General features: G+C 41.7%; 1 protein-coding gene across 1 annotated transcript; it reads right to left on the reverse strand. All coding sequences in view use genetic code 11, as the record gives it.

The window, feature by feature from the left end:
* Positions 1-22216, reverse strand: EGR_02919 (Trafficking kinesin-binding protein; the record flags this gene model as incomplete). The annotated part of the gene is made up of 16 exons (XM_024492168.1): positions 1-66; positions 1991-2420; positions 3777-3828; positions 4151-4374; positions 4964-5065; positions 5338-5569; positions 6004-6185; positions 6256-6554; positions 7104-7283; positions 8479-8572; positions 10807-10958; positions 11620-11736; positions 14212-14288; positions 15990-16049; positions 18923-19026; positions 22200-22216. 16 exons carry the CDS (start codon positions 22214-22216, stop codon positions 1-3), a joined length of 2388 nt encoding a protein of 795 aa, XP_024353363.1.
* Between the last annotated feature and the right edge of the window lie 892 nt (positions 22217-23108).

A 23108-nucleotide genomic window follows, 5' to 3' on the forward strand; every position in this document is an offset into this window, starting at 1 on the left:
TTAATTTTCGAGAGTGTATGAAAAGATCAAATGAAAGGAAGTCTGGTGTCTGGGTATAACACCCGGCTGAAACAAAAAAAACGTAAGGAGACAATTGCACCAGGAAGCTGACATAGACCAACGAAAAGAATTGAATTCGGTGATCCAAAGCGTATTCTTTACTGGAAATTAAAAATGATGATCATGGCGTCACTCAACTTGGAGACTTGGCTACAAATTAATGCCTCCAAATAATAGTTGAATTCTTCTGGAATTCCGGTAATCCTACGTGATAATTCAGTCATTGGTACTCAAATACATCATCTTTTCTGAAATCGTTACACTTCTCTAAACCATTTAATGAGATATTTCCCACTCCGTTACAACAGACTATATGCATATTTGATGTCAAACGGCACAGTCAGAAAGGTTATGTAAGGTATGGAGGATCCCGAAAATGCCATTAAGTGTGAATATCAAAGCAGCGATTTCATACTGTTATGCTGATATGAGGGGCAAAACCACGCTATGTGACCACTGATAGTAGGCAGAGAACCTCAAGCACCCTGTTTCGCTTGTGGGGAATGGAGTGTCGAAGGCTGCCGCTTGAAATTTACACTAAGATAAGTACAATTGCTCAGCATGTACAATTTCTCATGAACTTTCGTAAAATGGCGAATGCGCTTCTACATTCGCCTGAAATGGTACAGGTTGCGACGGTGAATAGTTGCATTCCCCAACCACTGATTTTGGCTTGGCTGATACCATAAAGAAAAGATCACCGAAACAGCTAATTGGGACTCATGCGAATGAGTTAAATGCATGCTTCGAGAAATAAAGCTAGGAGGTAGAAGCTCACACTGATGAAAAATAAGATTTTGTTAATCATTCCTGACAGTTTTTAATCACAGCGGCACGTGGAGCAACCGGACGCGTTACTACACGAGTAGGGTTCTTCTGTTCCCTGACTGGAACTTGGGTCTCAGCACCGGTAAGCATATAGACGGAGCAGTATAGGAAATATCTGAGGTTGAGCAAGTTTCAAACCATTTAAATGAAGCAAGTAATGAAACTTCGCAATGAGGAGGCAAACAACTGAACCGGCTTGCGGAAATGCAATACGAGTGTCAGCTACAATCACATCAACCAAAGTTCATTCATCAAAGTTTAGTATTTATGCTGTCAGTCTACTCAAGTGTGAATTGCGTCCTATTTCGACGGTGCACAAAGCGAGCGTTCATTGTTGAAAAACCTACCGCAGATACACCGTTGAGCTTTGGAGGAAGTGTAAACCATGTATTGTGCGTTGTTTCAATGAGGCGCGCAGTGGGTAAACGGCAGGATGGCACGAATTGTGGCAGCTGCCACTGTTGACAGGTCGTTGCAAAAAGACAGCTTAAGTAATTAGGTTTGGTGTATGAACAACTGGGGATGTTTTCGTCATAAAGCAGGATAGTAAATACACTCCTATGTACCATGTCAAGACAGCTGGTCCTGTAGTGTACAATAGCTTTAACCGCCTTTTCAGTTTAACTCGGCCGCAGCACTTCACGACAATTCTGATCTCAATGAGAAGGCCATACTTTAGTTCTTACTTTAAATTATAGGTAGAAGTTAAACAGATATTAATTTCTACAGAGTAGAAATAACATTGGCCAATAACCAATCCAGCCATACATAACTCAAAGATATTATTTCAAAGGGCAAGTTCTATTTGTTTGTGATAATGAGTAAATTTTGTGAAAACTAACCTGGCCGACCGAAGTTCAATAAGAAGACATTATTAACTCCCAGAAAAGAAACATTTCCACTCTTTTCCAGCGGAAGTAGGAGAACCCATGTATCTTCGGCAAAAATATATTTAAGTAAGGTACATTTACACGATGGACCAATATGACCCTTATTTGCACGTAAAAAGGAAAAAGGTATAAGTATGGCAAAAGCAGTGAGAGAAGTGAGCGAAAAGAGGAGGCGGGAATGGAAGTTAAGCTCCAAGATGGGATGAAGAAACCTCTTCCTGGACACTGTGGAGGGTGGGGGAGGCTCGGGAGATGTTGGGTCTACGAAAGAGAGAGGCGGAAGGTGGCGGCGTGGACGTCTGAGGCGAGGCGGGGCGCGGAGCGGGTACCTTGATCGCGGCGACGTCGAGGTCCAGAGGCTCGGAGGTCATTTCGGAGGCATCAAGAAGACCCCGGCACACGGGCGAGACGGCGCGAAAGCTCGTCAATTCATGCGCCGGCGATGAGGTGCGTCGACTGCGGGTCTGCGACACAGCATCCGTGCACCGCGTCGCCGCAGCCGCCACCGTGGACCCTGCGCGTACTGCCGGCATCGCTATGGGACGCGCACGCTTTGAGGCCGCCAGGAATTCACTCAAGAGCCTATCCGTGCTTGCAGTGAAGGCTGGGGCATCGCTGTTTCGAAAGGGGGTGTGGGATGAACTAAAAAAGTGAAAGGCATATTGGTTAGTAAAAAATAAGACTTTGACTTCGTCCATGAACAGGTACATATCTACACACGCGATTAGGACGGTCACGTTTAAGAATGGGTGCATGTAAGCGGGCTGAGGGAGGAGGAAAGTTAGGAGGCTCCCAATCAAGAAGCGTTTTGCATGCAGTCTGACAAAGGGGGAGTAGTTAGGGTTACACGAGATATGGCCTTGTGTCTGGTGAAATTTATGCTACTGTTGCTTGAGACGCTTAACGCTGAGTGACCGCTTCTCGGTCCAAGGCGACACGGGTTCTGACCTGAGAGGAGCGAAGAAGGATGAAAGAAGGGAGAGGGGGGAAGAGGACAGGCCATTCATCATTTGAAGCCAACCAATCGAATTGTCACAGGCGGCTGAGGCGCCCCTGACTGGCGGAAAAACTGGTGGAGTCTAGGCACAGAAGTGAGGCCCAGTCTCAAAAGGAGTAAATGCAACCGGAGAAAAACCCACTCTTCTGACCACACAGAAGATGCTGTTGGTGTTGATGGGGTAAAGGGTGCTGGTGGTCGCCGTACCTACACGTGAGGAGGGGAGGGGACGGGAGTAAGATGCTGACTTAGCGAACAGCGGGTGGAGACTTCTTTCCCCTATGCTACCCCATCAACACTCCACATTAATCCCCACCCAAGCGCAAACGCACGCGAGTTCGCCCACCACGTAGGCCAATACAATGTAAGCAGTGAAGTCCTGACAAATGCAGCAATGACCAAAAGCAGTAAGCGGTGTGAGAGAAGGGAGGAGGTATGAATAGACTCATTAGCCTTATAATGCCGTCTTTTAATTTCTTGGTTCTGCTGAAAATGCATCACATTGACCTATTTATGAATGGACCTTTGCCTCAGGATGTTACCAGTTACAGGCGAGAAAAAATAAGGATTGGCGATCAAAGTGTAGAGCCTTTAATTTCAGGAGGGCCTGTCTATCTGCAATCACACACTGAAGCCTGGATGGATAAACTCTAGTTAAATAAAAAAGTGGTAAGTCTAATTTATGCAAATGTTTCCAATTATGTTTAGCTAAATAAGGTTACATCGTGCCAAAGATGGGATTCAATTGAAATTTTGACTTAGAAATTGAATACTTGTGTATCTTTTTATGCTCACGGCGTGAACAGGTGAATTTGGAGAAGAATTAATGAGAATGGGTGGAGGAACAAATGAGCTGACAATTTAATGATACGAAATCGCAGTTAAGCATGAAGAAAGCTCATAACTATAGCTATTCAAATCAGCGTACACAGAAGCGTGGACACTGCCGGGGCACTGTACAACAAACTCAAAAAGCATAGTAGGGCAGAGAAGGCACTTACATTGGGACAAATTTAATGTCGCGATTCGGACTTGATGAGGGGTGCATCTGACCTAAAAAAAGGTAAACCATAGGACTAAGGACTAAAGTATATCAAAGACCATACATGGCTCCATCTGCCGACAGCACAGCACCACTCTAGTGGGTTTTTTTGAACAATGTAAATTAATTCTACCAATGCGAAGTAAACAAGCAGACTCCATGTAGCTTCTCGATAGACGGTGAAAAGGAAATCTAATTTCTTAAATAAAACCGGTCTCAACGCGAAATGGGTTCAAAAGTGGAAGCATTAAACTCAGGAATGCTGTTAGAATAAGCTGTCATAGATGCAGTGGCCCGACATTCTTAGATTGTGAGAAGAGAGATGGAACTTACTGAGATCAGCACCAGAGGCCCACCGAAGGGATAGGAAAGAAGAAACGGAGGTAACATTGGTGGGGGTAAAGGAATCGGAGAAGGGGACACCGCCGCGACTGGCCACTCCACTAAGAGGTCCCTCATACAACGCAGCAGTGAGGCTCGGCGTCGCCAAGCGCTGCCACCGCTGTAGCACGCCCGAGCCCTGCAACTGCTTCACCAACTGCAGGCGCTGAGGACGTCTTGAACAAAGAGAAGCTAGTTAGGTACTAGCGCATCCTTCCCCCCTTTATAACTCATCGCATCCATATATCAAAACATGGTATGTGCTCTAAGAAGTATTCAATCAGAGGAGCTGTTGAATATTTCGATCTGACATGTAACACTGAAGTTTGAATAATCCAAATTGACTCATCTGCAAAGTCCAAAGGCTAAATGACAACTATCAGAATAAAAAGGTCCAAAAGAATGATTTTAAACAGAATTTTTGTAAGGTAGAGCCTTTATAGTTTACCAAGCTCATACAAAATTCGGAAACATTCATTAAAAGGCCACATAGTTGAAACTCTTCCGTCCACTAACACCTTTACCCCCACCCTCAACTGCTGCAGTTTTGTGCTAGTCCTGACTGCGCTAGTGAAAATTGTGTAAGCACAGTGACAAAACCATTGCGCATGGGTCCATTTCTGAGTTATATACAATAAACTTTTACTAAAACATGCTTTTCGTAACAAATTTTAACGACCTAGACTTCGGGGAGTGCTATTAGTACTTAAAAATGCTAGTATAGGTTGATTGCAGTAGAAAAGCGACGTCAAATGAGCTGCCTACACGGCCTGAGCAAAGATGGATGTCAGACCAGTTGAGCCGAGGGTGCTATCATCGAAGCTGTGCTGCGGCGGAAGTGCGGCAGCATTCTGGTCAACCACCCAACTGCGGCGATTCACAGAAGGCTCACGCGAAGATGGAGAAAAGGGGGACGGCCTCCGCACATCCGGCAGCTTCGGACGTTGAATTGCTCTTAATGAGGAAAAAAGGTATCAGTAATAGAACCAAAATAGTCATTACGAAGAGGTAGGGTAGAACATCTTCAATGATAATTAAAAGAGGAGAGTATGTGGTGGTATTGAGACTTTACAATTTGATGGGTGGAGGGAAGTGGAAGACAGGATTAGTGACAAAATGAGAAGGAAAAGTAGCCTTACTGGTCGATGGGGGTGAGCTGGAGAGAGGTGTGGTGCTGGGTAAAAGCGCGAATAACCTCAGAGGATTCGTCCTCGTCTTCCTCCACCTCTGGTTCCTGCTCCAATTCATCCACATCCCAGTCGAGGCCATGCCGGAGGACCAGACGTCGGCTGTCCAGCAGCGCCGCAACCACTGCTGGTGAGGATTCCTCAGTACGTCCCCCCGATGCTCGGTGCGCGGAGTCTATCGGGTCTGCCAGCGCCACCACCAAAGAAAAATAAAAGGTATTAGCATGACTCGCTACCATTCGACATTCGATTCATATTTCAAGGGCTTTCACCAAACGAATTACTTGCAAAGCTTGAAGCAAATAGTCGTACTTTTGTTAAAAATCATATTTAAGTAAAACCGACAAATTTTGGAAAGTGAACCCTGTGCAAAATCACCTAGCTATAGCCATGATGGCAACCATTAAGCATGGTTTCAGAATCCCATCGAAACAGCTATAGCAACAATATTGCAACCACTTCGACAGTAAAATTTCTATGTAATTAAGATGAGATGGTGACTCAGATCCGACCCATTACACTTTGGTGCAAGAGTAATAGTAAACAAAACGTCCTCTTCAATTAACTTGTGTAATTGGTAAACTTAGAAAAAAGTAAAATCTGCTTATCACGAGTCACAAATCGTGCCTGAACAGCTGGCGAAACCACTACTATCGATGGTGGGATCGTCCCAGTCGGTACACTCAGTTCCCGTCCGCATCCTGGAGGCTGCTTGATTGGGATGCATCTCCATGGTGTTATCTACAGCCTGGCAAGAACGGCGATCAATTGGACAGAGAGCTACACCAGACTGCGGGGATCTGCGAAGGAAAGCATACTATAACTACTGACGGATCAAAAGTAGAACAGAGTCAAAAGGGACAGAAGTACTTTTCGCGGAGAGAGAGGGCGAGTTCATCGGCTATGGAGAGGGGCTTATCGGTGAGAGGCGAGGAGAAGGGATCAGTGCCTTGTCTACCCTCGATTGAACTGTAGAGGAGGCGCGTGGGCCGCAGGCTGGCTCGCCGCGACCGATCGCGCAACTTGCGCACCGTGGCCTGCGCCTGAGTGTACAGGGTCAGGCTCTCGTCGTACTTGTCCTTCATGTCGCGCAACTCACGCACCAGGTTCTGATTCACTGTGTTCAACTCCTCCACCTTTGATGCGAGCATCTCGTTTGTCAGGCCAACCTTCAACGATTAGTTGTACCAAATACTACGTAAGTAAGCATTCTGTCACGTTATGGCCTCCATGTTGTGTTTTCGTGGTTGCAACATCTAGCCTTCTGAACTTTGTATACTTGATAATAAAGTTGTTTATAAACTCAAATCTTGACACAGCTTTGGCAGTTGACTGCTCGCTGCGGAAGTACGTCACATTACTAAAGGTTTTATGTAGCGCAGATATATTAGATGTGAAATATCAAATCAAGCGATAGGCATTAAAAATGCCTTCCAAAGTGCACAATTACTAAAAGTAAATCCTCGACAGAGGTCATGATTTGAGCAGACTAGACCATAACTTTCTCACACTGTTTTACGCGTTTCTGCTACGTTGATCCAAGGCGAAACTGACCTACCCAAACAAATGACTGGTCAGAGGAATATACAGCAGCAGTAGTGTATAACCAATACACGTGGTCTAAAGCTGACTACACCCAAAACAATTAGCGATACGTTCCTAAACAGGATTAGGTTTCACAAACAGAAAAGTAGATTGACATGGGAAGTGAGTCCTACCTGGTTGAGGCTGTTTTCCAACTCTCGGCTGCGAGCGGCGAGAGCGTTGACCTGATTCTGTTGCTGGATGAGGGCATCAGAGCGGCGGAATTGCTCGTCAGAGAGGTTCTTCATATAGACCATTGCGTCACCCAATTTGCGCAGGCACTCCTTCAGCGTTACTGTCTGCTGCTCATCCTTCTGCTAGGAATTACACCAAAACATATAGGCCACTTAAACTTTGAGAAAAGCGGGGCTGTAGGTCTTTCACTTCTTGTGGCACAGCCACCAAATCAGAACACATTCACGGAAATTACTGTGCAGCCCACTTAAAAACGAAAGCATCCTGTTCTGGATTGCAGACCAGCTTTAATTGAGTAGCTCCATATAGTGGAAGTACAAAACCCCACTAAAATCTTAGGCACGTATCCCAAACCCTTGAAGTTAACGCAATTAGCCGAACGATAACTCAGGTTAGGAAGTGTGGGACATAAACAAAAAGCGTAAAGTGCGCAAAAGAAACTGCTCCCATTGGAGTGATGCTAAGAAAGACTGCAGTGAAGTCGCCATTCTGCCACAGACTAAATGAATGAACTTATTCTATCCTTCTCTCAAAACCCTAGATTGCTTAACTATCCATGCTGCCACCTTCAGCACTTTAAACGACGGAAAAATATATGCAAAGGTATATTTAACAAACCATTTTCGTACAGTGCAACGTATAATTTCACCTGCTTTAAAATGAAAAAAATAAAAACATAAATAAGTCATTATTCGAGGTCTATGGAGCATTTGCTTTTTTGATAAAGACCTGATACTGTTGTTAGCGGGTGCTGATACATAAAGTAATGTAAACTAAAGGCATCATTTCACGTTCCGAAATGTACAAATGTGCCGAATCAGGGCAATAATGCGGAATTACACACTGATCTCGCATTTGGGAAGACAAATTTGGATTTTCAACGCGTTCCCACTTAGCGTTTACCCTAATATCAACAAAGGATAAAGCCACCTAAGCCGCTTCCCGCTGGCCCTCACAAGAAGGCGTAAGTAACCGAGTTGGATAAAGGTATGGCTAAGCTCTTGACAACATTATTAAGTTGTCACACCCATTTGGACACACAATTGCGCAGCACAGAAGCATGGGTCTGAAATAGACCAAAAAAGCAATGCTCTAGCCCTGGACCAATACACATATTGAAAGATGCTTCCGCTAAGTGTGCAGGAAGCGCTAGAGTGATCACTTGCCAATTAATTTACAGTAGGATCATGTGATGTACTTGGCATAAACAATGCTGCAGAAGAAGCCTTTTGCAGACGACATGGCAGTCATTCTATTGCACTCTTAATCAATATTCCGTAAAAAGGGGCGGGTAAACAATAAACTGAGACATACCGTGCTTCGTATAGAGGCGTTTTCCTCTTCCAGGGCTTGCAATTTTCGATGGATTAACTCAATATCATCTTGGCTCGCCTGAGTGCCGTTTTTACTAAAATTGGCAGTAAAAGTTGCGCATTAAATGAGGCCATAGGAATAAGGCAAACATACACATCAGTCCAGCTGGGGAGAAAATTAAGTATATTCTTGCGGACATAACACGGGTAAATAGACGTTAGCACGTCACTGTGGTGGTGAACGGCTCTAAAATCCAGCCCCTTTACAATTGTATCTACGATTCTACAACCACATTTTACCTGTTAATGCACATGCAGTAACCATTACTTTTAAGCGTGAGCCAATATGGAAAACTGGTACCAGCCACACACAACCTCCTGAAAAGCATAAACGATGGAGAGCACGCTGGAACAAAGCATTCAAGCACCCGGGGTGGCGTGTATGCAACGCCTTCCTGCATATGCTGTTAAAAAATAAATGAGGCATGTTAGCGTACTTTAGTTGAACTGCGGCGCACACACGGAGGATGAACCCAAACACAAAACTCAAAAAAAAATCACCCTCAATTTAACTAAACAAATGTTGTAGAAACATAGTAACTCAATCAGATTTGATTCAAAATGACGTGCAGAAATCTTATGAAGGCGTCATCTGAGCAATGCCAAATACGTTACTTCATATCATATGTGGCGGACGAACTTGAGAAGGGTGTTCCTCAATTTTTTGCCATCCAATGTTCGATAAAACTACACATAAGTATGTCTATTCACGTAATACTAAGAAGTGGGGTAAAAGTAGAATTACCAGTAACGATTCGGGCGTTACAGTTACCCTAACGGGAATGACAAATAGAAGTACGAACACGCACAAACATACAGACGCAAAAACAAATACGCCTCCAACAGACGTAATAACGAAGGCAACAACGTCATAGCAACGCTGCAGTGAATAGCCGACTGACAACGGGAAGTTGCAAACGGGATGGGGTGGAGGTGAACGCTACTTCAAGTGAGATGCAAGCTGGTAGCTGACAAAGTATGCTTTGGATAACTGTGCTCAATCACTTAATGTTAATTTTGTGAACAAAAATGTGGTCCGTGTTTTAGCAACTGCATAGAGGTTATAAGTAGAGATTTGGTGGGAAACGCAACCGGTAGGCCGATGTGAAAAGCCTGCAAACGTGATTAAAGAAGGTGTCAATTTTAATTTTGAAAGATAAGTGGTTCACGTAAGACATTAGAAAGGAGAACTTAAAGACATGGGCAGAAGAAAAGTAGAAATAAGGTGATGCAATTCACGCTTAGCATAGAGGCTTAACATGTGAGGTATTTGAGATCGGATAAAGAACGTATCTCATGGCAACCAAAGTGGATGGTCAAAAAGGAAGGGGTTACAATATAACATTACATGACTTTACACCAGGTCAAAACAAAGCATGATCGCAATCCAGGTGCATAACAATGAGTGAATATAGAGACACATTGTTTTTAAACAAGAAAACCACAAAAATCACAAAATTTTCCAGAATTCAAACTGTCTTGCGCGCTTTTTTTCAGTAATTTATTGACAAGTGATCTATAGGGCCGAAAGTAAATAAATGAGAGCAGGCACTGCGATTAAAAGCAGCTACAAAAGCACCGAGTGTAGAATAGGGGCCCCGCAAAAGCCGATTTGTAAGCCTAACCACATACAGAAGTCGTCGGTCCCGAGAAGAGCAAACATACCGCATGGACGTTGACAAACACGGCGACCGGTAGAGGGGATGTTGGCAGTAAGGGCATATACCCGGATATCTGTGGCGAATTGGTCAATGAGATTAAAATCCCCACCAAACGTATGTTCGATTTAGTGGAAAGCAGAGCAAATGCAGTGATGCTTTGTTCATGGGTCATGACAATGTCGCACGATAACACTTCATCGCTTTGTAGCAGCATGTATCAAAAAGCTCAAGCGATGATGAAGGAATCAAATTGGCGGCGTTCATAGTGTACTACGGATTTATTGATGGCTGAGACGAGGGAATCGAGCGCAAATGGATATCAAACCCACCTCTTTGTTGTGTCAACAATTTTGACAAAGTAGAAAACATAATACAGAACATAACATAGCAGACCATACAGTATCCACTGATTTATGTATGAAGCGATTCAGTACATAAAAGCAGACGTATTTTGATGTCTAAACAATACTTCACATTTAAGCTGGTGATCAATGAGAAAACGGCACTCATGTTGGTGAACAATATCAAATAAGTTTAGCCAGATACAAAGGACCTTGATTAAGAGCAAACTCCATAGTGCAACGTGAATTCGTAAAGGAGAGGCGTACCCAGAGGTCTCGCTTCGACAACGCGACCGTGACACCTCGGGGTCGCCAAAGGGCCCGTCAGCAGAAGGCAGATCCGCCTCGTTGGCGCTCTGGTCGTTCCACATCTGCAGCAGCTCCTCCTTCATGCCTAGGCTGTGCTGCAGCTGGTTTATCTAAAGAAAGAGCGCCACGCCTATCTCCTACTTGTTGAAGTAAATAAAAACAATGGCTAGAGAACAAAGTGCAGCCGACAATAGACTGTTTCATGTAGCAATATTGATTCGATTTTGAGGTACCAGACAAATGAATAACAGTAAGAGATATTTACTTGGTAAAAAGCAACCTACTGGGGCACATCGGAAATCACAATTTGAAACGGTATTGCTAGGCAAAAATAGGATTTTACACATGTGGGACATCAACCTAAATTTCGATTCTAAGGAAATTACCAGACGTGTTACGCAAAATCACAGCGCGCACTAGTGAGATGCTCGTAAAACCCATTTATGAGTTTTGATTAATAGCAAAATTCAGTTCAAATGAGTCACTAAATTTCGTAAGCTGCAATCTACGAATAAAAAAATTTACAAAAATAATGATTTGGTCGGTGAGCATTGAGTCACATGCGCACACATCAAAATTCAAAATTTGTGGTTTTTATAGAGGGATTTCATTATCTATTTCGAAATAGTGGGTTTCGAATCTAAGCTTATCCATGCCTCAACCAACATTTGAGGGGATTTACTATTAGATTGTGGGGAATTGGAAGGAGGGATGTTCGTCACATGAGAGTTTACGAACTCAGCTAGGCACAAGCAGAGACTAAAAACCTACTGTTTCCATGGCAGCAGACATCTGCTGCTCCGATTCACGAAGTTGACGGCCGAGGTCTCGATTCCTATCAAGCAATGACTTTCCGATTTGAGCTGCCAATTCAAGGTCATTTTGTTTCTAAAAGCAAGTACAAATGATGGGCATGCTATCAGTTTATTGAGAGATAAAAGGTACGTTGGTAACACACTGGGAATTTGTGTAAAATTTGGCGCCAAGTTACTCGATCGTTCATAGCGAGCTTCTCGATAAGGATGTCCAACATTCAAACGTAGTTACGATTCACCGATGTTTAACTTATTATTTGTGCGATTTTAAGTAGATTTACGTCAAGCCAGTGAAACAAACGCACATCTAAATTTATAACCCACCCAACCAGTAAGAAAAACATGACACAGAATTGCAAACTATGGTTGTAATAAATGGGAGGCGGAGGTTGTGAAAATACGAGGCTGATGCGTTTGCGTAGGCGGCCATCCGTTAGATTGACAAGAGAACCGGAGATTCGGATGAGAAATTTTCGACCAGCCACAGATGCTTGATCAATCATTTATCCACAAATTAAGAGTGAGTTCCATCAATTGAAGGTTGAAGTAAAGTATATTTTCAGATAACGCGTTCCCAAATGATATAACGGGACCTGTGTACACTGCCTTTTCGTTAAGAGCGGGATGCAGAAATGAGAAATAGCTTACTTATGTTTCCGACGCTATGAACGTGTCAATCAAGTACCAAAATTCTTAACAGGCTATTTCTTAACTTGCCATTGATGCTTGACCAATGCAAGACTGAGTATCAACTGTGTCTGACGTGGAAATGTGTCCGAAGTGGTTATTGGTGAGTGGTACATGAAAATGTCGGTTTTGATAAATGCACTCCAGTTAACCAAATATTAGCAGACATTAAGCCCGATTCGTTTCGTGATGGCAGCAAATAAACGACGTCAGTTCGATCACTTATTGCTAATGCATGAATTTGGTTAGGGCCTGTACAGCGAAATAGCGTCGAGGCTGTTGGTGGTTTTGAGAGGGGGGAAACGACAGGTGGGAATTAGGGTAAGATGCATCACGCCCTCTAGCAAGAAGGCATTGTCAAAAGAGAAGTCATTATGGCAATTTATGCGCATCCGGGATCGTTAACAATGTGCATTTTTTTAGATTTTTGAGTTAAAATTACCTGGAAGAAATGATTAAGTTGACGTAACTGCAAGGCACAAATTCTCGACGCTATACTGAATGAAAGAGCGGAAATAGTAGAGCTGAAAAAGTCGCCTTTTGCTAATTCAGACTCTAACCACTGGGGTCACGTGTGACATAAAACTAATGCTACTTAACGGGGCGGAATCCGAATGCTTACATTCATTGCCCCATATTTAATTACCTGGGCGGCACCATCAAGTATGATACGGAATATCGCTTGAGAAGTGGCACTTTTGTCTAATACTCGCCGAAAATAATAGAAATGTGCGATAGTTTACTGCAGTTTAAAAGAATTTACCATGGACTTCAAGCACCGTAAAGTGCTTGGTCATGCGTAATTTGGGATTAATCCTCGCAGTTTTAGGGTGAGCAGTGACTTACCGTAATTGCAAATATATTTTGCTGCTATTAATATTCTTGGAGAGACAAAAAGTAGGGGTTAAAAGGAATGTAGCGCTCTTTTAAAACAGTGTTATGGGATTACAAAGGCTGACAATCCAGTGGAGCTTAATGGCACTTTGGCACTTATGACTTTTACACAGTGGTTAAGATTTCTCAGTTGAAACCGTGAAGTCTAGTAAGATTGTGCTAAAGGCCATCATTCAAGCACGCGAATCACATATATGGCGTTAGCGGTTGGCATGCATGAAAATTTAATTAATTAATGGCAGGGTTAGATGAGTCTAAATGACCCCAAACGTAGCTCAAAATGGAACATTGCAGGAAAAATCTCCAATTTTATTACATCAGAAGTACATCGCTTTGTTCCCCCGTTTTGAAAAGCATATCCAATAACATAAAAGTTCATTGTAAAACATAATAGGAAGTGTAGTGGGGTATCGAAATAAATCAGTCAAAAAGTGCACCAAGCAAGGATGAAAAAGAGACTAGGAGAAGAAGATGAGCCCTTTACGCTGAGTTGCCTTAGTTTGCACCTAATTAAGCACGAATAAAGCAATAGCACACTTCTGACCACCCTGTACCTAAGTAATTTTCAGCTGGCAAAGCGTCACACTCAAAACGCAAAGAATGTTACATTCCCCCCCCCCCCCAAGCACAGGGACCCCAATGATGGCAAAATGAATAATAAGACGATAGAAATTCAGATAGTGTCTACCAAAATGGGCCAGGAATCAAAAATAGACAAAATTAGTTTAATGAAAAAAAACAGAGTATCAACTGGAATTAGGTGGGTCAAATTTATAAAACCTGAAATTTATTTAACCTTGATTGAGAGTGACTTGGGAAAAGACCTAATTCAAGTAACGAAAATTATTACCTTGCACCTTCAAATAGTGAATAGCATATAAGTGGATGATGAGGGATGTTAAAAGGGGTAGAGGAGTGCGATCTCGGGTTATGGAATAGGTGACCTAAAGATGGGTTGTCGACTTACGTCAGTTAGGAGGCGGCGCAGAGCCTGGGGATCGTCGAGACTTCCCTCCATTTGCTGCAACTTTCGATCGTAGAGAACTAAAAAGGAAAAGAAGTGCACAATAAAATTGCAAGACTATCGTAGCCATTCACGGACCGCAGTTGGATGTGAATTGATACCGAACGCCATTTACCGAAATGACTGAAGGTAAACAACTATTGTAATTCATTTACCGAAGTTTAAATAGCCAAAAAGCACGTTTGTTATTACGTGCTCAAAGTGAACGTCATAGCAACAAAACTGCAGCATTCACACGTGTAGAAAAAATTAGCATATAATGTATTTAAGAATATCAATTAAACAGACATTTTGCCTTTTTAGAGTAGAAGTAGATTTAAACTCAAAATTAGGTAGAAAATGCGGATGAAATTGGGATGAACTACGCACAATGAAATCCACCAGCGGGGAGTCGCTAGATGCAGAATGCACGGTCTTCGCCACGTTTGTCAATGTATCATTGGAAAAGTGATTTGGACTCGCCGACAGGTTTTCTACTGACGATGACTGAGTGGACACTAGTATCAGCAGTAATAACAATTTCTAGCTAAAACTGTTTCAGCATACGATAACAAGTCAGAGGTCAGTGTGCGTAATATGGTACCATTAAAGAGCAAAGTTCAGTGCCACAAGTCATGGCAAAAGCGCGACAGTGACTTTAGCCTGTTAATAATGATGGGAAGCAGAAACACACAAAACATTAAATCGGGAAGGTGGCGCGAATAGTGTGAATTCCATGTAAGCTCCGTGAAGAAGCAAGTCATATAAGTGGGCTTAGGTAAATCAGAAACTGATAACTTTGTAATAATTTTTTTTCTCAAAGATATACGAAATTCGTTAAGGATGGGAAAATTCGGGTGTTCAATTTTGATAACATTAAAGTGCAAATACACTCGAGCATTCTGATGTCAACAAAAATGTAAAAGGTGAAACACGGTGATGAACAGCTACTACGGATTTAATGCTCAACGTCAACTGAATGAGACGTTGCCTTACATACCGCATCAAGGTGTTTAGCGGGGAGTTCACGTGAAGGACCAGCAATTAAGTGATTAAAAAGAAGTAGGGAAGATTGTTAAAAATAGCAATAGCCAGCATAGCATTAAGGTCAAGAGGTGTGTTATCAGACGCTGCAAATCAATCAAGTGATAACACCACATGAGTTTGAGGGTTGAAATTCAACATGAAAGACTCAATATATGTTGGTGAAGTTCCTCCAGACGTGCGTGAACTCTTCTTGAATACTGTTAGTAAATGGTTCAAACCTAGAATGAGCTACGCTGATTAATTGCGTCAACATTACCTGTGTAATTGCACAAATTTTACCCCTTAAAAACGCTAGAACTTCCCGAGGCATGCGTGACCGCGTGAGTTGATGATCAGCAAGAATGGAAAGCACCACCCCAAAATTGCACGAGAGTGATAGCTACAAGCAGGAAGGACCTTCTTCGAACTCCGGAGTTCAATGGAAGAAATACGAAAATAGCTTAAACTAATAATGTATTCTATTTTGGGTGTGGATATATGAGTACCAAAGGTAGCGCATCATTCGCATAATATGCACAACCTCATCGGAACCCATGCACAGGAATGTGCAGTAACGCAGAATTAAGTGCATTGTCTTAAAGGCCCAGGAACTCCCATATATAACATAAAATTTCACAAAAATGAAAGCTACACGTCGGTTTATGTTTTGACTAGTTTGCAAATTGACCCTCAGCGAGATCAAATTTAAAGCAAACCTTCAATGGTCCAGTTCAGACGGGCAATACTGGATATTTCGTCGATTCGTTGTTTTATAACTACAAAACGATCGCACAGAAATGTATTATATTGCGACCCTACTATTCTGGAATGCAACATTCCTGACTAAAGAAATGAGACGATTTTTGGAAGAAATGAATAAGAAATATCTTAGCGAGGATAAAACAGGTACTAACAGCTACTATATCTAACATCTGGAATAAATTTTAGATACAAAAAATAAGAAGGAAGCGTAGTACCTACTAGCCTGTTCGACTTGAAGGGGTGAATAGACTCGCAGAAGGTAATTTGGCAAAAAGTACCCAACACTATAAATAAGTTCTCGTTAAATCCAGATCCTTCAATCAATTCAAAATAAGGGAAATTGTTATAATACACTTTTGTGTACAAAGTCAAGAATAAATGCAGAAAATTAACGCATAAAACCTATGAGGTGCGCTTAGGTTCAAGTAAAACCCTTAAAGTGTAACATGACTGGAAATAAATTCCGAAGTTTTTGTTTAGCGATTATGTCTATCCGAAAACGGGAAATGTCAAAAAGTAATTGGACGTTTAGATAAATTTAGGTAAGCACCATGAAAATTGCTTCCTAGCAAAAACAGATGCTTAGTACTTAATCAACATCCTGCACGATTTTAGGACAAAACTATGGAAATAATTTAGGGAATAAACCTTGTAACGAAATAATTTCGGAGCAATTAACAACATATATTCATGTTACCAGCAGATTTTGTAATGTCACGACGACTGATATCATCCAATGACACTGAAGGGCTCAAGATTCATGAATCCTGAAATGAATCGCAGTTTTCGATACGTTCCAATGGAAAAGAGCCCTCTCACACAGAGAAGAATTTTATAATAGCCAATGCTATTTGGGCGTGAAAAACGACTGTAAAGATCGCAGAGCGATAGGTGGATGGCTGCACGCGACAAGAGCGAAGCCAATGAAAATTTAGTGCTAAGAAATTGCGTAACAGCGAACACACAAACGTCAGGAGACAGTAGAGTGAGTCCATATGTCCTGCAAGGCGCATACACATGAGACAGTGTCGCATTCCCGTGAATTCCGAAACCATGCCTCGAGGATTCATTGCTCTGCAGAAAGGAGTACAGGACACGACGAATCGAGGCACCAAATGGGGCGTGATTGGATGCATTAGAGTTCGCACTGCATGTGCCCAAGTTCTTGCGACCCAAGTTTCTCCCCGGCACATATGCATGATAGTTACGAGTGTCATAAACGGGGGAACATCAGACACCAAAAAGTGGCCATCTTCGCTTTAGCGCTCCAAGAAGAGACAAAGACACGCCCTTCCGTGTTCATTGCGCAAGACCGAACAGAATAGTAGAGTTAACCTCTTACAACATCACAAGATATGAAAATTCGACAGCAAGCAGAATATTCGTGATGTGATTGATAAGCGTAATTTGTAAACATTCTTCCAGGTATCGTTTATCATGATTGTGGACTCTTTCCATGTGATTGAATAGATGTAATAACTTGGTCTAGACATATAATTCCCCGAATTTTTTGAATCGAATACAATCAAAAACTGCCAATTGATTTGTATCATTAAAACGACTTCAGGTGAATTGTATTTACGGGTTAATACAAATAAGCTCCCGCAGGATCAAGGGCGTACAAACAAGCGAGCTATATTTTAAGAGAAATATATGCTACTGGTTGTTGTTTGAGTAACCGAAACATTATCCAATCAGAATCACGGAATAAAGCAATGCCATTGGGAACAAGGCGAATATGATCTTTTAACAACCAGTCCGTTTCATTGAAATTTAAAAAAGTATTTGGGATCGCGTAAAACAGTGAACTGATCGCACAGAGGATCGCTTCATCATAGCATAAATCGCTTCAAGAAGACACAAGGAATAACAAATTGATGAGTCAACCATTCTGCACCAACAAGAGTGGGTGTCAATGAAAATACAGTAAATGCGAACAGATACGAAATGGAAGGTAGGTTAGTCTCTTTTCAAGCTACTTAAACACTACTTACGGGTCTGACCATCATTGGCAGTGTCTCAGCGCCGTTATCTATGCGCTTTGCGCAATTTTCTCCCTTAGCTAATTATGCGAGTTGGTGGCACGCATTAGTATTTGCAACCTAATTCCGCCGAGGTTAAATTTGGCGTTTACAGGGATGGTAACGTTATTCTGGAAAACGGTACATGTAGTTTCAGGGATTGAGGAAAAAAAGGACTTTCGGTCACTTGAGATGCATTTAGATAACGTCTATTATGGTATTTGTCCAAAATCATGGAATAATGGACAAATCTGATTGTACTTGCAAGATGAGCATACGAATGAAGAATTGGTCTATCACTATGCATCGATTTCCTTGAGCCCACGACAGGTAATTTACCCAAGTTTCCCGTTTTGACCAACCATACCTAGCTTTTCACCTACTTCTTCGAGTTATTTTATCAACTACTTACTTTGGCACGGAGGGCACTTTACTTTGAACCGGTTGGTTTGGAAGTCAGGTGAAAGTATTTTAGTCACCGCTCCAACAGCGTCCTCCAGTAGAAATGAGATAGATCGAGAGGAGTAAATTCACGACGTGTACATATATGAGTTTTAAAATTGGCTAAAGGGATCTTGTAAATCACACCAAATCAAAATACTTAAATTCTGTTCTATACAATCGTACCTTCTGTTTAAGCCGGAGAAAGTGAATAATCTGATCAGGTAAACACAAAAGTTCTTGCAAATGCTCACATAATTCGAATAGCGCATGGAATCAAAATAATTGGTCGAAGACAGATTTTTCCGAAAATATACAAGCCGTGCTCGGCGGTTCAGCCAAACATAACTGCTATTACTTGCACTTTTATGGCGAAGGAAAAGGCTTGCATAAAATGATAGCAAATGGAACGTGGGCTGACGCACCTAAGGGGCTAGCATAACAAATGTCAGGCGAGTACTCTGCCAACAAATATTTGCAAGGCACCGGATTCATGCAAGTTTTGTTACAATCCACCGCTCCAAGAGAGCTGAATACCAAAGAAAGAGGTTTCACTCGAAAATGACCACTGTCAACCAAACAGCGCAGGCGCCGTCTATAGATAACACCAGTAGCACCTTAGCTGCAGAGATACAACGCGAAAAGAAGCACAAAACACAGACCAGTTATACGAGTGGCACGCAAGCGTCATCCAATCTTTCTGAGACTAATTGTTGATTTGTTTATTAGGGAAGGAGTCGAAACTATACAAAAATATTTGCTTCACTTATTGTACCGCACCACTACAACCCCGAGGTCTGGAAGATCGCATGGAAATTAACCAAGACTAAGGTTGTCCACGCCATTAACGCGAGTAGTAATTAATCGAAAATAACTGTTTTTAGTTTAAGTCGTATTCTTAACGAGACGCAGAAAGTGCTCACTAACTCACTCTGTTGAAAATGGAAAAACAATAAGAATTGTCAGAAAATATTCACGTAAGAAGTCATTAACTCAACCTCTAAACTGTCACGCAATAACCGACACTTTCGTTCTCACACTCCACTTAGCGTCGTAAGCCCTAAAAAATCTACCGCAATGGTATTTTTGAAGTAAGATTCCAAAAAAGTAATCACGGATTGTTCCATAAGTAGCTGAAGAAAGTCAAGTCTAAATATTATTATATTCTTTTGCACTTGGAACATACGCTGTAGATCATGTGTATCAATTTCAATAAAAGATTTGCGCTTGGTTATGGACCTCTCGGTTGTTGCAGATCGGTAAAACGACGCAGCCAATGGTACAAGGTCGAGCGAGAGGCATAAGAGCGCACCTGATCTGACCCTTAACCATCTGGCCGAGATGCGCGAAAACGATCAAGCAAATATGCACGCAAAACCACGCCAAAATGGGCTTACAAGCTGCTGCTGCCATGGGCAGAGGAATGACGTGACGGATCTGTTTTGCTTCGCACCCACAAGCCTAGCATCTACTTCTCTGTGGCTGTTAAATGTGCAAACCTGAAAGGAATGTAGGTGTTACAAAACAAGGGATCTCACTCCCTCTAATCGATGCGAATGCTGTCTAAATTGCCCCGAATTCTTATTACTAGTTTCCTATGCGCATTCTTGAAGCATATCCTGCATTTTAAAATGACTAATTCAAGCATCAAGAAACATTAAATTTTCCACAAGAACGAATCGACTGCACTTCCGCTTATCGCTTTTTTTGAAAAAATACAAGTAATTTTGGCACGGAATATACATACGATCAATGAAAAACTAGTATCTACTTCTACTTTCAAGTGGCACTCAGATACTCATGGTTTACAAAAACTTGAAACTGATACACATTGGTGGCTCAGGTTCAAGTGATTACTCGTGTATGGAGCGATTCTATCCGTAGCTTTTGTACCATAAAAGGCTGAAAAAGCTAAACATCACGATAATAATAAGTTGACTTCCCGGACGGACAACGTGACAATATCAAAAGCGGTTGCCAAAATGATGGTTTACCGCACGTTTACATTGCGTCGATTTCTTGCTCCCACTTACATTCATGTTTCTGTGAGCTTCACATGGACAAACTTAAAATTCGATGGTTGCCAAAGACGAAAAAAAAATAAAAAAGCCAAAACTGGTGTCAGAAGAAAGCACAATACTAATGAAGTGGGAGGACGGGTAGAGAAGTGCATTTATGAATAACCATATGGGATTTTATCTAAAAAAATATTCCATTCCATTCAAGTTCCACAGTGGTAAGAAAGTTAAGTTAAATACGGAATGCGTAACCAAAGCAACCAAAAATAGCCAAAAGCTCGATGCTCTTTTTATAAGAAAATAGGACTAAAGAAATCGAGCCAGGAAAATCGTCGTCGCCCATGAAAGACAGCACAGATGGGAATTGCGTGCGATGAGGAGAAAAACAACAGAAGTGAAAATGAAAAGAGGCTACGACAGAAGTATTTGAAAGAGAGAGTGGAAAAGAACTAGTGGTAGCATATAAGTTCAGTCAGGTTCCTTTCATAAAACCAGAACTGTTTGCGTCACAACTCAATGTTAGCGCCTTATACATTGGGTAACGAGTAGATTTGTAAGTATATGAAGTACAAAGTGGATAATCACATGATAAAGTCAAAGCGGTGGATAATACCTCATCTAGCATAGATGTATAGGATAAAAGTAACAGACAACATAGTTAAAATTAAAATACCAGCGAAATTCAAACTGAGGAGCTTACCCTAGTAGCGTTTTTTGGTAAAGGTGGAGACAACAATATGTAGACGTGAACAAGACTACTAATTTGACAAGCTTACAGTGTAGGGCCTTAAAGTAACGGACGAAATAGCTATGGTTCAAGATGCAACGGAAACTTACGGAAATAATCGAAGGCACAGTCAATCTGTTCCTCTGAAAGATTATTGGTATCCTGTACCGACATCGGCGTAAATAAGCCTTTAACTGATAAATGACACGCCAAAAGTTGTGTTCAAAAAATATCCGCAGAAGAGAAACGTTTTTGTTTGCTTCTGAAGAGAAAACAAAAATAAGAAACATGAAAGCAAAATAGGTCACTAAGCTCAGCTGTCCAGTATCAAAGAATGACGAAGAGGTAAAAAAGCATAAACCCAATTAAAACTTTTATCTCGAGATTTCAAAATTTATGCACCAAATGCATCTAGTAGACAAACGGCGGCTTAAAATTTCAAATCATTCATCAGGAGAATAGGACCGCAATGGATCTTTCAAAATGGACTTTCTATTCAAGAGGATAATAATGCACAGTAGTTAAAAGCACAACCTCAAAAACACTTTTGGCGATTACATGGTCAATCGAACTAAAGTTGGCGAATAAACTAGACCACAGTTCTTATAGTTTATTTTGTGAAAAAGTGGGTTAAGACGGCCCTTTGCTCATCTTACAAATGAGCAATGTCTAAGAGCATCAGAGAAATGCGAAGCAGCTAAGAATCCTAACGGGGCGTAAAAGTGAAATAAGTAGGCTGGTACTTGGGGTCATTGACGCGTAAAATTTACAAGAACCTATATGTGAACAGAAGAAAACATCTAAAGTCACCCGACTACCCACAAAATAAGCACAGTAATGTTGTGTAGTTGAGGACATTAAAACTCATGGTATCAAAGCGACGAGTGAGCCAAACAAAGTCCGCAGGACATTGCAAACCAAACGAAGCTAAACCGCGACAAATTCACTTGCAATCACCTTGAATCACGTGGCATTTTTCAGGGTCATCTGTAAGTCAAAACGATTTTAGATTTTAAATAGTATAAATATATAGCCTTGTTCGCCCCAAAAATCAACTATAAGTAATTCGGCAAATATTTGTCTAGGGCCAATTTATGGCTGAAATTGGGCCATTCTGCTAACAATTAGGTACGATTATATATGCTTATATTTTCTCCCAAATGAGCGATATCGAACCAACAAAATGATAGATTGCAAATTTACTGGGTAAAAGTAGTATTTATTTGCCATTATTAGGTGTTACAACAGCTTTGTATAGCTTCGTATAGCTCCTGGTTTTTTTTAATTTATCATGCTTTGGTAGTTTTTCTTCAGCTATGGGAGTGCTTTATTCTTTGCAGGTTGTGGCTCTGCTCTGACTTAGTTTTGAGGCCATAGCAAGCGTCATTCAGCTTTCCTTTGCATTCTCCGGCACTTTGGCGTTTATGATTAGGGGAAGATACGGAGCGCTGCAATACATGTCGGAGAGATCTGCTGGTGTGCATAATTACATACAAAGGATTTGTCTATGTAAACGAAATAAATTATTTAGATTATGGAAGTATTTGCATGTTAGAGCCCACCGTTACTTAAAGAGTAATTCGGTCTCCATGATGAGTTAGCTGCCGCATTTACAACTATAATTAAACGCATTATCTGCATCTAATTCGCCTCGACTACCAGACCTCTTACGGCATTCCAGTACCCTTCGCCTTCCAGTGTGGAGGAAGACTTGTTATAAGCGTACTGTCATACGATGATGGTTTATCCCTCGGTGTTGGCGAGGCGCTACTTTTGCACTTTGAAATTAGCCTTCTTGTAGCTCGCTGGGTGGGCTGGCCTTCGGGCCATGCCAGTAGCCCAGACACCTTCTCTGTGCTGAATATA

This window comes from Echinococcus granulosus (genome assembly GCF_000524195.1).
Source record: "Echinococcus granulosus chromosome Unknown EG_S00014, whole genome shotgun sequence".
NCBI classification, from domain to species: domain Eukaryota; kingdom Metazoa; phylum Platyhelminthes; class Cestoda; order Cyclophyllidea; family Taeniidae; genus Echinococcus; species Echinococcus granulosus.